This window comes from Liolophura sinensis, chromosome 7 (assembly GCF_032854445.1).
Source record: "Liolophura sinensis isolate JHLJ2023 chromosome 7, CUHK_Ljap_v2, whole genome shotgun sequence".
In the NCBI taxonomy this organism is placed as follows: domain Eukaryota; kingdom Metazoa; phylum Mollusca; class Polyplacophora; order Chitonida; family Chitonidae; genus Liolophura; species Liolophura sinensis.
Genome location: NC_088301.1, coordinates 13,052,350 through 13,069,231, shown reverse-complemented (window position 1 = coordinate 13,069,231; position 16,882 = coordinate 13,052,350). Strand labels below are relative to the sequence as shown.

Here is a 16,882-nt window from a genome sequence, read left to right as displayed (position 1 = left end):
CAAGAAATACAATTAAATCCAGTAAATGTGATGCTGATTTATGAATTCCTTTGTCACACGTGAAGCTGACTAACTTGATGTGTTTATGTTGATATCATTGTACTTTAAAAATTCTGATCTTAGAGATGTTGGCTACACTCATTTCACTGACAATACTTGAAAATTTTGGACCTCACCTCATTAACTTGTTCTTAACTTTAACTTCTAACATGTCAAATATTAATTACATTAATTAGGCGCCTTAGCACTACAATGTCATCAAATACAAGCCATGGATTTTTAACATATGTCCAGGCTGCGGTTATGCACTGATAAATAATGCTCTATACACTAGATGTTGCAAGCATCTGCATTGCCCATGCTAATCTGTGTAAACCTATCTATAGCACATTTTTAGGTCACGATGTCAAAATGACATATCTTTCAGAAGATTTGTTTACATGTCAGTGAATTTGGATGACAGTAATATACATTTTTTTTACAAGTACATGTAGGTCAGTGGGCCCTTTGCACTTTATTACTTGTCATTAACACTTTGTACACCAGGTGAATATTAAACATACAATGTTCATACACACAAACCTCTGTTGCACTGAACAAGCACATCTAAGTATAGCTTTATACCAGATGAATCATGTCCATTTGTTGGTTGAATGTGACAAAAAAAAAAAATGATGGTACATTCTAAGTTGGTTTCATGAACCAGGCAGATGTTGTCATTGCAGGCCATCGAATTTGAAGCATGCAATCACACTTCCACCCCCTATAAACGCACTCCTCAGACAAAGTCTAAGTGTGCTAGCAGGACACAAATGACAAGTCTGAGGAGCAAGAATTTAGAGGTGTTAATCATGGTCCTGGCCCTGGGATCACAAACCTATCTTAGACGTAAGTCAAAATTTTAATCATTAAAATTTTGCATTATTTTAGCTGAAATTTGTTGTACAATAAATTTATCAGAATTTACTTTGTCAAGCAATATTCTGACTGTGTTACACCAGAAACAACAATTTTGAAGTGATTTGAAATTTTGGCTAAAGCCTAAGATCGCTTCTTTCACAAGGGGTACGATAATTACACACATTGTCGCAGCTGCCATTTTACTTAAGAATCTAACTAAAGCAGGGTTATTTCAGAGAACAAAGTTAATCTTAGATTCACTGGATGATGCTTTACAACGTGCTGACGATATTTTCACCTAATATAAAGTCAGTCAGCTTTATGAGTGGAGGAAATTGCAGAGCCTGGAGTAAACCAAGGGTCTTCGTCACGTATTTGACAAATTTCTTAACAAAGGTGTAGCTCAAAAAGCAAGGGCTAGATTTGAACATGCAACTTAAAGGGTCAAGGGTCTGATAGTATATGTAACAATCTGAGTTAGCAATATTCCCAAAATGAGAATGAAAAAAGAATTCAAACCTGATTCACATGTCTGTTTTGTGGTGAGAGTTGATACAGACTAAGAATCACACATGCCCTTGTTACTTGTGTATGAGGGTATTGCAGTTTTGACGCTGAAGAGCAACATTGCTAAGTGAAGTAAGTTGATTTTGCACGACCTGGTTGACTAACAGAAGGCCAGGATAGTAATTCTTACCATCTTTTCAAGGCAAGGCGTAAAATGCACTGCAAGTCGTGATTAGCCCTTAGCTGAGCACACCCACAATCAGCGTGGGTCAAAGAAGGGCAGGTAACTCTTCCATTAAAATTATCTGCCCTTGTATATTCTGGAAATGAATGTCATTCTGACATCATACCAGAAAAATGAAAGTTATCTGACCTAAATATATGTCAGAGATGCTTAGCCCCAATGCAATAAGGCCTACATTTTAATTAGGTCCTACTATAACAGCATGCGGCTAGACAAATAGAGTGCGTGTAGAAGGATCAGAATAAATGTATACATGCACACAAGATATCCAACCACTTTAAAACTTATAGATTCAGGCCTTGAAAATTCAAAAATTTACTTAACCAAAAAAAAAAACATTTACGTAAAAAAAGACTCCAGTTAACCCATAGTTCGTTTAATAAAACTTATTTGCTTAACCCATAGGTTAGGCAAAAAGGTTAAGCAAAAGGGTTACGCTGGTTTCAGTTGTGGCACGTTGTAGATATGATTTGGCCCAGTCGTGGAGTCCCCCAGACATGTCGTTAGATATTCGTTTCGTGAACATAAGAAATTCCATAGACGTAGTTCTGAACAGACGGCAAAATTGTACCTTTCAACGAATGCCGTTGGGCCTCGCATGTTATTTCGGCAAGGTGTTGGGCGCACAGTTTACATCTTAAAGTTATTTTGCCCTTGGCGTTCACGTCAATTGAGAAATCTTCTCTAAACCACCACTTTTTGAAGTTTTTACAGAGATGGTTCACTTCGACGACAAGCTGCCATTTGCAAAGCACTTTTTGTGTGTTTTCTATATAAATTACTTTACATCTATTCATCCGCTGATACAGAACAATTAAAGAGTTCACTGCTATTGACCAATAATGTTCACACTTCACTTCTCATCACAAAGTGGCAGGTTGTAACTTTTAATCACTACAAAAACTACTGAAGTCGGGTGGTCACCATTTTGAAATTTTTGAATGTCCGATGCGGCAATCATCATTACTGTTGAAATTCTCGGCCGCTCAGGACAGGCTGATTTTGAATTTGGTGGCAAAATATATTGGCCGCTGGACGCGTTGGACAGGTGTCTGCATATTACAGGTCGTTTAACATGGAAAATTGTTTGGTCGAGGCAGAGAGTGGCCGCTTACGGCAGATGGACGCTGATTACAGGTGGCCGTAGGTACAGGTTTAACTGTAATTGTGTAAGCTCATTTCCCATAGTTATCTCCCTTAGAATAAATTTTGCAACAAATTTATCTCCCCTGAAATATGTGCATGTAACCCTTTAGTCTTGAAGGCATAAATGAAATGGGAGAAACAGTGTGGAAAATACAATACAAATCAAAAAATGATCAGGATAGAAGTCAAAATAAGTCACTGTAAGATTTCGGTAATCATGCATTAAGACATGTATATGGTCAAACAATTACAACCCACACCTTACGCTGGTATACCTGCACCATGGACTGCATCCTTACACAAATAATGGAACTACAGTCAGAACTAAAGTTAATAATAAACTGAGATTAAAGAATAGATTTTTTAACAAATGAAAGGAGTTAATACTGCAAACAGGAGAGATGTCATGACATACATGAACAACAAAATCTTATTCAAAACGACAGTGTTCAAGACATACCCTTACAAATACGGGACTACAATAACTTTGTTGTGCAGGCAGGTAAGTACACGTATCTACAGTTAATTTGATGCTAACAACCAGGTCTGGGAACCCAAAATTTTTGTCCTCAAATATTCAGACGTGTAATTCATATTCTCCCCTAAAACTGTAGTCTTCAGTTATTTTGTCACAAATGTTAAAGCTATGACACCTGACTGTATGTATCCCTGTATACATGAAGAGCAGAAGCTTCCACACTTTTCATGATATTGGTAGAGTTCAGGTGACCACAATATGCGCCCAAATAAATAGATTTGTTGTAAAATACATAAAAGAATACCAGCACAGTACTGTAAGGAGTATAACCTCTGAGGGAGGTTCATTCATAGGTGTTGATGACAGGTTTTGTATTAACTAGTAATCTTGTACATGTATGAAGGTATATATGAAGCATGATCACATCTATATCTATGCATTAACCAGAAGATAAAACTGCACATGGAAATCATTTGGAGATATAGCCTGGACATGAATACGGGCAGACAGACAGACAAAATCGCTATAACATAATACAACCCGCCTAATGGCAGTGGGCATATGAAAATAAAACATACAGGCAGCCTCAGATTTAAGTGTCGCCATGGTAGACGAACACAGAAGAAATAACTCAAAAGAAGCTGTTTGGACATTGTATAGGTATGATGAATTACTGAGAGCCAGACTTACCTCCTCCAGGTGTGCCTGCGTAGCCCGAGTCGTCGTTGTCGCTCTGTGATCTGTTACAGTTCTGTGGCCCATTGAAGCTTGTGTCCCGCCCAACATATTTCAACATGCTGCCTGGGAAGTAGCCAGTGAGGTTTTTGGTGCGGTTACACCCCATGACCCAGCCCTGTGGCTCCTCGATGGAAGTCATGTCTCCGGCGCTGTCTGTGCTTACTTCTAGCCTATCCCCTGGGTCGATGGGAATACAGTGCTGCTGTTGCTCGGTGGGGGTGGGGCAAAACTGCTGCCGCGCCTGGTAGATGAACACATCCTCTGCAATGTGAGACATACTGATGGAATCTTTTTCACCTAGGCTCAATCACATCCAATCCTTTGGTGCACGTCTCTTTTTCTGCTCACAAGATGGTGCAATACCTGTGAAACAAGATGTGTGCAATTTATATTATGAAACATATGCAAATAGGGAACAATTGAAGCCCTAGGAAGTTGCTTTGAGGCCAATGCAAAACAATGTGTACATGTACTTTCCAGTAACCCACTCAGGGGTATACTTTGGACGCGTTTCTGGCATGGTTTGTGGAAATGTCATAAACTTTTTTGTGGCGTGATAAAAAATCTCATTGTGTGCCATCCGTAATTTTTTTAAAAATTCTATAGCTTCTTGCGTTTTTCAACTTCATCGCTTCACGCATTTTGAGAGTAAGGCATTTGCAGTGATCTTCAATAAGTCCTTGGAAGTACATTCGTTCACTTGACCATTTGTTTGCTAAAATGCCGCTGAAAAAGTTCCCTTCCAAACCCTTGCCAGCTACAAAAAGTATTAACAGAAGTTTCTTCCAGTGGAAATGCCAACCACGAGAAATCCGATCATGCTGAACAGGAGGAGGCAGGACACAGCGATACCAACGAAGAACAGACCTCCACATTGACCACAACTTCAATTTCGAGAAGTGTGACGTTTCAGGTGCTTTGGGTTTCAATGTCTTGCTAAAATATGACCAAAAAAAAAAAAAAATGAAATGTTTTGCTCACTGACCGTCACTGCATAGATCTGAGACACCAGCTGGCGAACAGCATGAGTGAACCAATTAATTTAACACAACCACCATAACATGGCACGTTTCCTCAAATGAGCATCTAAAAGCTATACCAGCTCCACCTGCTGGGAAAAATCTTCAAAACGTTGTACAGGAAGCGAAAACACAGCAGAAAGATTCTTGTTTGTGGTAGATACTGACTGAATGATAAAACAAATAAATCTGACAAAATTTGGAATCGATATCTCATTAAAATTACAGAATATCTCATAGAGTTGGAAAAATATCTTATTGTTTTGGAAGGCTCCCATTTTGAATTTTCTCACATTTAGAAATCTGTCCAGGATAATCCATGCCACTACACAAATTGGACTCAGGAAGTATTCCTGCGCAAAACGTAGCTGTCTTCTTTCAACCCATACATGTGTGATGTTCTTGCCTCTACATCAATTCCTGTATGTTTTGTGGCCTTTATCATAGGGGAAAACCAGTTTCAGTGAAAACCTATCTCAGTGATAGTTCTTAGAAATTATGCCTCCTTTGTGTATTTTTTTATTTCATTCTTGGTTATCATCATACCCAAAATCTGTCACGTATATATGTACAATCATGATAATGGCGGTCAGTTTTATATGAGCGAGCAGTTTACAGGGCAAACCCCAAATCTTTGACAAGAGAAATTAGCCCTTCATAAGCACCCGATGCCATCGTAGAATTAAAGACACTTTCACTAGTGCAAGATCAGACCTGAGTGACTGAGAGTGGGACTTGAACACACAACCTCAATGACCAAGGGGTCTGTCAGCAACCTGCAGATGGTCATGGGTTCTGCCCAGTTACCTCCCACCATAATGTTGGCCACCGTTGTATAAGTAAAATATTCTTGAGTACTGCATAAAGCACCAATCATATAAATAAATAAATAAATCAATCACCAAGGGTATAGGCAATGATTTGAACAGAGTCTTTTCAGCTTTAAACATACTTTGGTAAAATAACAATGAAACAATGGTTCCTTGACGAGTACAGAAACTTAAATGAGCATGGGACAAGAATGGCATGAATGCAAAAGTATCAACATCTGATGACTTGAAATTCAAACTTCAAAACGCAATTCAGATTTCAGCTGGAAATAAATTCAATGTACAGGTTTTGTACACAGATGTTTTACAAAGTTAGAGTGAGTAGCCACTTCCTGTACTGACTTGTTGCTTACTAAATCTGAAACAACTCTTACTTTCTGTTTACCTGTCGGTCTGGTATCACTTTTTTGGTTAGAGATGTTAACTTTTGTACCTGGCAAAGTATGGAAACAAAACTATAAATGGATCAACAGTGTACACTGTAATAAATCACTGGTGTGTATAGACTTAGGTGTGCTAGGGGTTTAAGCTATAGTAGTGAATCAGTATAGAAAAAGTGTACTGCATACAGGACTACAGTGGGGCTACAGGTGCATGTACTTACGTCTGAAGTTCCAGACATTCTAGCTTTGACACAGAGCAGGTAAATGTCACAGGAACATTCTCAATCTTTCGTCTTCTTCATGGTAAGGGAAACATGGAAGAAATGAAGAGATAAGACATTATCACTGTTTCAAGTTCCAGACCCTTAATTCATGCTTTGCTCAAATGGCTAATTTTCTAATAATTTATGCTGTGTTATTAAATCTTTGTTTTGAAGAATTTACCAATGTGTAATAAATGTTAATGATCTAAAACAAAACTATCAAATTCCATATGCATACTTCATGTCACCAAGTCCTCATTTAGACACGAGTATCACCAAACAATCATTCAGACATTCCCATGTATCACCAAGTATTCATTCAGACACAGGTATTACCAAGTGTTCATTAAGAGACATTTGTATCACCAATTATTCATCAAGACAGTCCCAAGTATCACCAATTATTCATAAAGACAGTCCCATGTATCACCAAGTGTTCATTCAGTCATACGTATCAAGAAGTGTTCATTCAGACAGGCCCATGTATCACCAAGTGTTCATTCAGACAGTCCCATGTATCACCAAGTGTTCATTCAGACAGTCCCATGTATCACCAAGTGTTCATTCAGACAGTCCCATGTATTACCAAGTGTTCATTCAGACAGTCCCATGTATCACCAAGTGTTCATTCAGACAGTCCCATGTATCACCAAGTGTTCATTCAGACAGTCCCATGTATCACCAAGTGTTCATTCAGACATTCCCCTGTATCACCAAGTATTCATTTAGACAGCCCCATGTATCACCAAGTTTTTGTTTAGACAAATGTATCACCAAGTATTCATTCAGACACATGCATCACAAAGTGTTCACTCAGACACATGTATTATCCAGTATTCATTCAGACCGTCCCAGGTATCACCAAGTATTCTTTCACAGTCCCATGTCTCACTGAGTATTCATTCAGAAAGTCCCGTGTATAACCTAGTGTTCATTCAAACCCATGTATTATCAAGTATTCATTCAGACAGTCTGATGTATCGCCAAGTATCCATTCACAAATATGTATCATCAAGTATCCATTCAAACACATGTATCATCAAGTATTAATTCAAAAACATGTATCATCAAGTACCCATTCACACACATGTACACAGTATCACCAAATATTCATTCAGACACAAGCAACACCAAGAATTCATAGATTTGCAGTGATGTCACAGCTGCCTCGAGCCAATCATCAGTACACTCTTTGGTCACATGACTAAAGTGCTGGAGGTGAAAAGAAAGCAAATTTAATCCATTAAAAATATAAAAAATATGCATAGCCTTAGTATTTTATACTTTAGGAATCAGCAAAAATCAGCATGAATATTCATTGCTCATGTGCGTAGGTTGAGGTAGTGCTTTTCGTAGGTCCTAACCAAAAGCGGTTTTCTACTGCTGTGTAAGTGAACTCTGCAGTCTTTGTGTAATTTTTATGAACGATGGTCGATATCACCATGTGGGGGTCAAATTGTGGGTATTTTGAATCCTACGGCATTTATTTGGCATATAGTGGTCAGTTCATACACCAGGTCAGCAAGACATGCACCTGTGTCCATCCTCTTAACTAACCACCTGTCCACCCACGCTCTTTGCCTGTCTAGACCTCACCTTGTGTGGGGATGTTGAGGCTAACCCAGGACCTCCCCCAATCCCCTTTCCTGAAAGCTGTGTTAGCAGAAATTCAGAAACTTAGAGAAGATGTCACCAGGGACACAGCAGAAGTGAAACGAGAATCAAGATCAATGTCCGTATCACTGTCTTAAGTCAAAGAGAGCTTGCGGGACATAAAGGAAACACAGGACACTCTTCACCTAGATGTCGACCATTTAAGCGAAAAAAGTAGCATCACAAGAGGAAAGTGATAGTCTAGAAAAATTCCACAACGAGTTAGACAAACTCAAAGCCTTTCACATCGTGACAATCTATTGTTCTACGGTACACCTGAAACAGATCACAATACATATATATATATACTGTAAGAGGCACGTAAGAGGCTGATCACAGAAACCTTCAATGAGGTGCTTCCTGGCAAAGCTCTCACAGAGCAGAACATAATTCATAGACTAGGTAGAAAATCCAGCAGTAATATAATTTGCAAGTTCCCCAATGAGATGACAAAATGGAAGCCCTAAATTCACACGACAAACTGAAGGAAAGAAATATTGGAGTCTCTGATGATCTGACACCGACAGAGGGGTAAACTCCGGTCTTAAAGGACTAGGGCTAGTTCAGGTACTACAAAGGAGGAAAGCTTGTTGTCTTTGAGGAAACCACGTGTCACTGGTTTGTTTACATCAGGAAATCAATCACACAGTGTTAGGACTTTGGCTGATAAGCGATCCGACCCAGATACGAGCAGCTATCATTAGCCATGGGCATGTCTCTTACGTTTGGACAGACTGGCGGTGTATATTTTGGAAGACTAAAGGGCTAATAACTAAGTCCGTCTATCTCTAGTTTTTTTTGAAGTAGTAAAAAAACATCAGTTCAGTATTTTCTTTAATGTTAGTAACCATGTTTTGTTAATCGAAACCGAGCTTCTTTCGGGTCCAGTGTATGTTCCACCATAAGGCGCAAGCTGCTATAACAACTTCCAGGAGACAAACAGTATCGCCATTTTGCAACTTGTTGTATTGGATCTTTTGAGTGACATACATTGTAGGTCCTGAACCAGCAACCTACATGGGGGACACCTCAGCGCTCAATTAGGTAACCGACAACCAGTGTACCGCACAAATCCTTTTAACATACAAGACATCCGTCTAGAAGATGAATCCGACTGTGACGGGATCACAGGACACAACTATTAATTTATTCGGGGGAAAACATTTCTTAGATTGTGCAAAATTTTAACCTTAGAAATTCTAAATGGTGATTGTTCTAGTGATCCTATTGGCACCTTCATATATCTGTGCTACAATGGGGCCAGTGTAACTGACTATTGTGCTATATCCCAGAATGTACGCATGGGTGTAAGTCAGTGTAGAAAATTAGATAGATAAACTGATAGCACCTGCTGACTAGAAACGACCTAAAATCAGACCATAAGGGCTGACGATGTTGCCCTTGTTCTCATACACACCAACTGGTCTGTACCCAAATGTGCTATGCCAATCTAGGAAGGATACTTGGAGAGACATAAGCAGGTTAAAATATGACAGTGTAATGTTACACTTGACAACCAATGCTCTTTGGAGACTGTCTGCCTATGGCATGCTACCATTGTATAAGCTCTCATCTGTATTAAAAATAGTACCATCCTAGACACTATCCAGGTGTTGAATGGCCTCCTCAGTCACTTAAAGTTGAGGGTTTTGTCAGTGTGGATCTCCATTGTTGTTTATAGCTGTTTTTTTTTTAACATGGTCTCCAAATTTACTTATTTTCCTACTCTTCTTTTTTTGTTTTATTATATAGCAGTTATTCAAACATGAATCCAGGTAGAATGTAATGCCATAAGGCTAAGTACATACATAATGTACAGGCAAGGTGAAGGCAATTTACCTATTCACATGTACGAATGTATCACATGACACGTCTATTGTATTATATAACATAGTACGCATATACAGTAGCACGAGTGAGGGCTTTGAGTACAACTTCCTGCTTAATATTTCAAGCATATGACAATGAAGAGTCCTTAGTGTGTATCCACGTGTAATGTGCCTCCACGTTCAGGACAAATTTCCCCCGCACCTTTGTGTTACTTCACCAAGAAGACTTACCCAAGGCAAGTAAGACACCCCACCCGAGCCATTATACTTATACGGGTCAACCAGTTGTTGCACTAACTCCTTCATGCTAAACGCCAAGCGGGGAAGCTACAACTCCCTCTTTTAAGATCTTAGGTGTGACCCCACCAAGTATTAACCACAGATCTACCTTCCCTGAAGCGGACGCTCCACCAACTATGCCATTCCCGCTAATACACATATACAGTAGAAGGCAGGGAGTTAGGCTGGGTATCAAAGATGTGAAAATGTGAAAGAAAAAAACAACCGTTTTTCTTCTCCTGTACCAATTAACTGTAGGATACTTCATAATAAAGGAGATTTTTTGATGCGGAATGCATCCTGGGTAAGAGTTAAGAGTCAAAAATGAAAGAACATTCACTGGCAAAACAACAATCGGATTTATTCATGAACATACTTTTATTTATTTATGTATTTCATTGATGTCTCAAGGCATATAGTATCTAAATAAATACTGTAGCTTACCCGTATTCAAGTACTCACATTGTTTAAGTCTTGCTGAGTAATGTACATAAAGGTGTATCTGTCAAACCTCACAAAAGGTTAAAGTTCATCTGTCAGACCCATAAAACACCAATCATTCGGCAAGTCTGAAAGGAGAAAAAAAACCAAGAACGTAGATTACAGTAACCTTCACATTATTTAATATCAGGTCTACACACTGACATCATACACACATTTTGAGGCTGATCGATCACCTCAATTCAGAAGTAGTATGTCAGAAGAAGAAAAAATAATCTATAGCAGATCGCTTTCAAATACACATATTATTATTATTATATACATATGTGCATGTATAAGAATTTCACCCTAGCCCTGCATGTAAATTACAGGTAAACCATTCTGATTGCTTACATGTACAGTGTACATGTGCATCTAAAAGTATCCATGTATACATGTTTCGATAGACATGAACATGAACCTGTAATATTTCTTTATTTCATTTATTTCATTGGTGTTTTATGACATACTCGAGAATATTTCACATATATGATGGCAGTCAGCATTATCAAAGGAGGAATTTAACCGTGCAGAGCCTAGGGGGAACCCCACAACCGCCCATAGGTTGAGCACTGACTTCCTTCTTGGGTACCCGTGGAGAGAAAGCCAGCTCTTTTCGTAACAGTGCACGAAACACTCATAGATATATCTGAAGAGCAATTTAACTTAAATGATTACACAAGTACATTTACGTGTATGTACCTGTACTTGGTGTAGAGATAATAAATTTAACTGGACTTTACCCTTTGGAATATTTTCTACTTACACATATATACAGGTAAATCCAAAGAGATCAGACTGCATTAGTAGTTGGCTTAGAGGGACAACATACAATGAACATACATAAACACATGCACACAAGAATATGTATATGTACAATTAGCATAGTAGAATGAATGTAATTCTAAACAGACATGCATACATTGGCTAGAACAAGGTGTGTCACAACATCCAGATTTTCAAAGAGTGGCTTTAGCTATACCCATATATAATTATTTCTACATTATGCAATGCTGTGGTACTGTATGATCAGAGGTTGATGGTGTCCAACAGCTCTTGGGACATTTACCTACCAGTAGGTAGAAGAACCGTGTCAGCAATGTGGATCGCTTGCCTGGCACAAACCCCAAAAGTATTGTACTAGTAGAGGTTGTCAGTGACAGAGAAATGCCTCAGGGCCAGGGTTGGTCAGTCATGTGCTTCCCTGCTGACTGACCAGTTGGAATCAATAATCAGAAAGAAATCTTGTGTAACATTCTCCAGTGTGTGACTTGTATGCTGCATGGTACATGCAAACCAAAGCTGGCTGCCTGTGTTGTGTAAGTGTGGTTATACACTGCACAGCAAAATTGGCTACGTGCCTACACCTCGTCTTGAGGGTTAGAAGTATACTATAGCCAACGAACATTCTACGACCAACAGTTATCCACCCGTATGCTTGACATGCTGGATGGTGATGGGTAAAAACCTTAACAATATGGAAAGAAAAACTATTTGTATTTATTCGAGGCGAAAACCAATCTCATACTGAAATGTGGGGGAAAAATGCGAAAATTTCCGTAAACTATTGTACTCATATCACATGGACAACTTTAACATAGTACAAATGACATTGCACAGAAAAAAAAAAAAAATGATACATGTATCTCATTCCTAAAGGATTTGTGTCCAGATTAAAATTGACAGTTTTATCAGTGTGGATCTCTATTGTTGTTTTGTTTATAGCTGTTTTTGATTTAACTTGTTATCCAAGTCTGCATTTTTTTTTTTTTTTTTCATTTTATTATATAGCAGTTATTAATATATGATACCGGTAGTATGTAATGCCATAAGGCTAAGTACATACATAATGTACAGGCAGGGCGAAGGCTATTTACCAGTTTACATCTACGAATGTATCACATGACATCTATTATATTGTACAACACAGTGCGTATACTGCAGAAGACCGGGAGATAGGGTGGGTATCAAAGAGGTGAAAATCTGAAAGAGAAAAAACAACTAGTTTTCTTCTTTAGTATACATACAACCACATATACTTCATATAGCATATGTATACATGTATCTCATTCTTAAAGGATTACTGTCCAGATTTATCATTTATTCACAATTAGCTACCAATGTATCTGTTGTTAAAATGAGTGTAAAAAAAATACTGAAAAACTGCACATTGGCTTGATTAACATGGCTTGATTTTATGCATTTTTTCCGCCAACACGTCTCAAGTCTCTGCAGAATTACGTCCTACAAGTCCAACCTTTACAAGCTGTCAGAGCTTCGCCATTTACTTCAGTGTATATCCACCCAAAACAGAGGTATGGGCTCTCGTCATGTAGAAAAAGCTACATGTACAAGAGGAATACAGCTGAATTTCAACAATGGCACCTGCACACAGTATAAAATACTAAGAACTGAACTGAAAACTGATAGAGGCTAAATTTGTGTACACTAACACCAATGTTCGCTTCGTGAATGCATTTATATTGTATGCGACTACATGCCCTTAATATATGAATTTAGAATCCAACGAGGAATAGAATGATATTTATTTTGAAAAGTTAACACATGGGAATGTACAGTGTAACACAGGATAAAACTATAGCTTATCAGGAAGTACATTGCTAGTGCGGCTGGAAATACCTGCACAAAGGCCAAATTCAAAGTCGGAAAACTCACAATCTAAAGCCTGGCCAGATATGTCAGTGCCATACATTTGAATGACATGGTCGACTATGGGTTCAAATTGATACGACTATATTTACTTCTGTGCAGCTAGCATCCATCTCGAAAATGGCATCGTTTTGATACAAATTCCAAAGGTATATAGGCCAGCTGGACTTGGGTCGGCCAAGACGTTACCCACTGAGCCGTACTGGCCTGCTGGCTGGAGATAGGCTTGGGCAGTAAATCTACTGTTTTCGGTGAATTTAAAGTCATTATTACGTCTCTCAGATGCTCCCCTGGTAACACACTGTTCAAACAGGTTATAATCTTTATAATTAGGACCAGTAGGTAAATCTGGACACCAAACCTTTAATACGCTGCCTCAATAAAAGACACAGCACAGAAGTTTTCCTGATGTTGATTTTAACTCACTTTTGACAATATACATGCATGTATCCAACATGTGCTGGATAGATTGCTTTATGAATCCCTTCCGTGTAGTATTAAACAAATTGAACCTCTACCCTATTCATACAATACTGGTACTCAAAATACTTCACCACACGACTAAAAATGGCTGTTGACCAACCACAGTGCTGATCTTTAGTGTTGGCGGTTTGGTTTTCTGTCCATGTCTGAATGTTGGGAATTACCCTTGCCAGGCCACGACTGTGTCTGCAGTCTACTCTACACATAAAGTTACTGATATACTGATTACTCATTGTGAATGACAACACTTACAGGAATTACAGGTATACAAAACTGGTGGATCTACCAAACATGTACATGCTGATCTCTTAACAGTGCTTATCAATGCTATAAAAAAAAACAAAAAAACCCATGCACACAAATAATGACACATGTACCTCATGATCACAATGAGAATTTCTAGTCATGGTAGTTTTATGCTGTTTCCAGCATTACATTCAGCTGCCCTTAATATCTTTACTGGGCATAACACAAAAACATGGAAAAAAAAATCTTAGGTTAAGTGGAACTTTTGGGCAAATGAAAATGATTTCAAGCTAAGGGTTTTAAAAAAACTTACATTCAGAGAAAAGTTAATGTAACAATGATACTGTGTACATACACACAGACACACAACCAAATACAATGATAAAGCTAATACACACCAGCATAGCGGAAACAGGGTGTGCTTTCCAGTTAAAGAACAAAAATTGCCCGATTGGTTGAACATGATGACATGACTTTTCAATTTCCTCAATGTGAATGATTTTGCTTACTTAGAAATGTGATATCTCAGGTATCAAGGGAGGAAATGTGATATTTCAAGCTCTTCAGACTGATGATCTAGATTGACAAAACCTGAGGTCATCCAATATGATTTAAACGTGTGTAATGATTATTAAAATCTGCTTTTATCATTGAAAATACATGATCAAATTAAAAATGGATAACTCCTGACTGATAGATTCTGCCTTGGTACATGTTATGGACATAACTTGATCGACCAGCTGTAAAGTTTTCATTGGAATTTTGATTGATTTTCTTTCATTTTTCTTTCTATTTTTAAAAAAATATCAATTTTTTTATTAGTCACATTCCCTAGCAACGGCTGCTACTTTTTGTGACAGTGTCAGGCCATGCCCAACAAAGAATATTTTCACAGTGGCCTTACATGTAGGTCAGATTGCCAAGAAGAACATGTGAAAAATCTAATTCTTTGTCCAAAACAATTTCAAGTAAAGCAATTTAATGAAAGAGAGTCTGAGATTGATAAACTGACTCAGCAACACTGCAGTCGCAAGCAAAGGCAGATGTTGATTTATTTATTGTTTGATTCTGAATTTATGCTGTACTCACTAATATGGCAGCAGCCAGCATTTTGGTGGGAAGAAATTTGGGAAGCTTGGGGAAAACCCATGATCATCCATAAGTTGCTGGCAGATCATTCCATGTACGGCCGGAGCAAAGACATTTACTGTTACTGACTAAATCCATCCACAGGCCCCTTCAGTCTGAAGTACTTATGATGTCAAGGTATACACAAATGTAGTCAAGCCTAATACGATTAGTGTACACATGCTTTTCCTGTTTCACCTGCCTGAGTTATACTGCCATTGCTCTTCATGGTAACATGTTGAAAAACTCACAGTAAAGTGAATGCTCTAGGTTGTGGAATGCAATTTTGATAAAAATGGAGCAAGGGCTGTTTCAAAACATCAAAAGGCTTGGTACACTGACTTTTCGTCATGATGGGAACCAAATTTATGATGGTATGGGCGACATTCTGGGTACATGGAGTTGTTCAGTAGTCATAGTTTTCGACCACTTACTAGAACTATCGCAATATGACTCAACATCATATATCAAGACTATAAAAACAGTTACATTCACAGGACTAGAACAGGACAGATAGAAGTATGTACCGGTTTCATGAAACATAACAATATTGAACAATGTTGAACTTCCATTATGACACATTAGTCTTTTTTACGCAACAGGATTTCACATGACTACAGATCATAACTGCTTTGGATGCAGCTTTGCAAAAGAGGGTTCTCAGAAACCGGTATGTCGATGAGGGGTAACCTGTGAGTTCTGAGGGGTAACCTGTGAGTTCTGAGAAGTAACCTGTGAGTTCTGATGGGTATCTTCCGACTATAATCCTGACCGTCGTTGTGCAAATCAATTATTCTTAACTATCGAGTAGAACATCAATCAAAAAAATACACCACTAAATACACTTCAAGGCTTATATGTACACTGCAACTCAACGATACACACTGAATACTGCTATGTACACAGTGGTATGGGTGACGAATGAGAAATGGCTACACTTACAGCGTTATCATTTTAGGAACAGAGGCTGTTGAACTTGTGCCATTTGAGTGTCCCTCTGCTTCCTCCTGAATTTCATAACACTTACGCAGACAAAGTAAATTTAGTTCAGCATGTGGTAATGCTAGCCTGAATTACACTGCATCATTCAACACTTTGGTCACACACTTCCTGCTACAACTAGACACCTAAACAACCAGCAAACATCGCAAAATTATCCTTTCTAACCGCTCACAACCTAGCAACCAACACTGAAACCCATTCAGTTCATATATGCACTAATGACATGATCGAAAAATATGCCCTGTAGCATTAAATCTTACCAATTCCTCAAGAGTTGACACAAATTTCTAGAGCCTCTCCTCATGCGACAGGAAATGGCAATAGCGCCGCCATGTCAAGTTGTGACGTCACGCGTGTATGACCAATGAATACTGGCCGCGAAAATTTAACTGTCATCACCTACAACACCTAAATCGGAAAGACGGAAGAAAAAAAAAGGATTCGTGTATTTCATAACATAGGTAAACACTCATTTTTATTGACGCCATCTAGTAATAATCCAATCAGCTAGATCCTGCACGAGACAAGGAAGTGAGCGTTGCACCGGCTATCTTGGTTGGGCGATGCCATTATGTTTTCTGCATTTTCAGTACTCAAGAGTGAG

The 16,882-nt window shown here is 38.5% G+C and overlaps 1 protein-coding gene across 1 annotated transcript in view; it reads right to left on the bottom strand.

The window, feature by feature from the left end:
• Positions 1-16,652, bottom strand: part of LOC135470408 (phosphatidylinositol 3-kinase regulatory subunit alpha-like) — a 106,574-nt gene extending 89,922 nt beyond the window's left edge. Inside the window, 4 exon segments of the mRNA XM_064749330.1 lie at positions 3,966-4,376; positions 6,467-6,538; positions 10,732-10,838; positions 16,539-16,652. Coding sequence (XP_064605400.1) covers positions 3,966-4,290 — 325 coding nt within the window. The 5' untranslated portion in view covers positions 4,291-4,376; positions 6,467-6,538; positions 10,732-10,838; positions 16,539-16,652.
• Between the last annotated feature and the right edge of the window lie 230 nt (positions 16,653-16,882).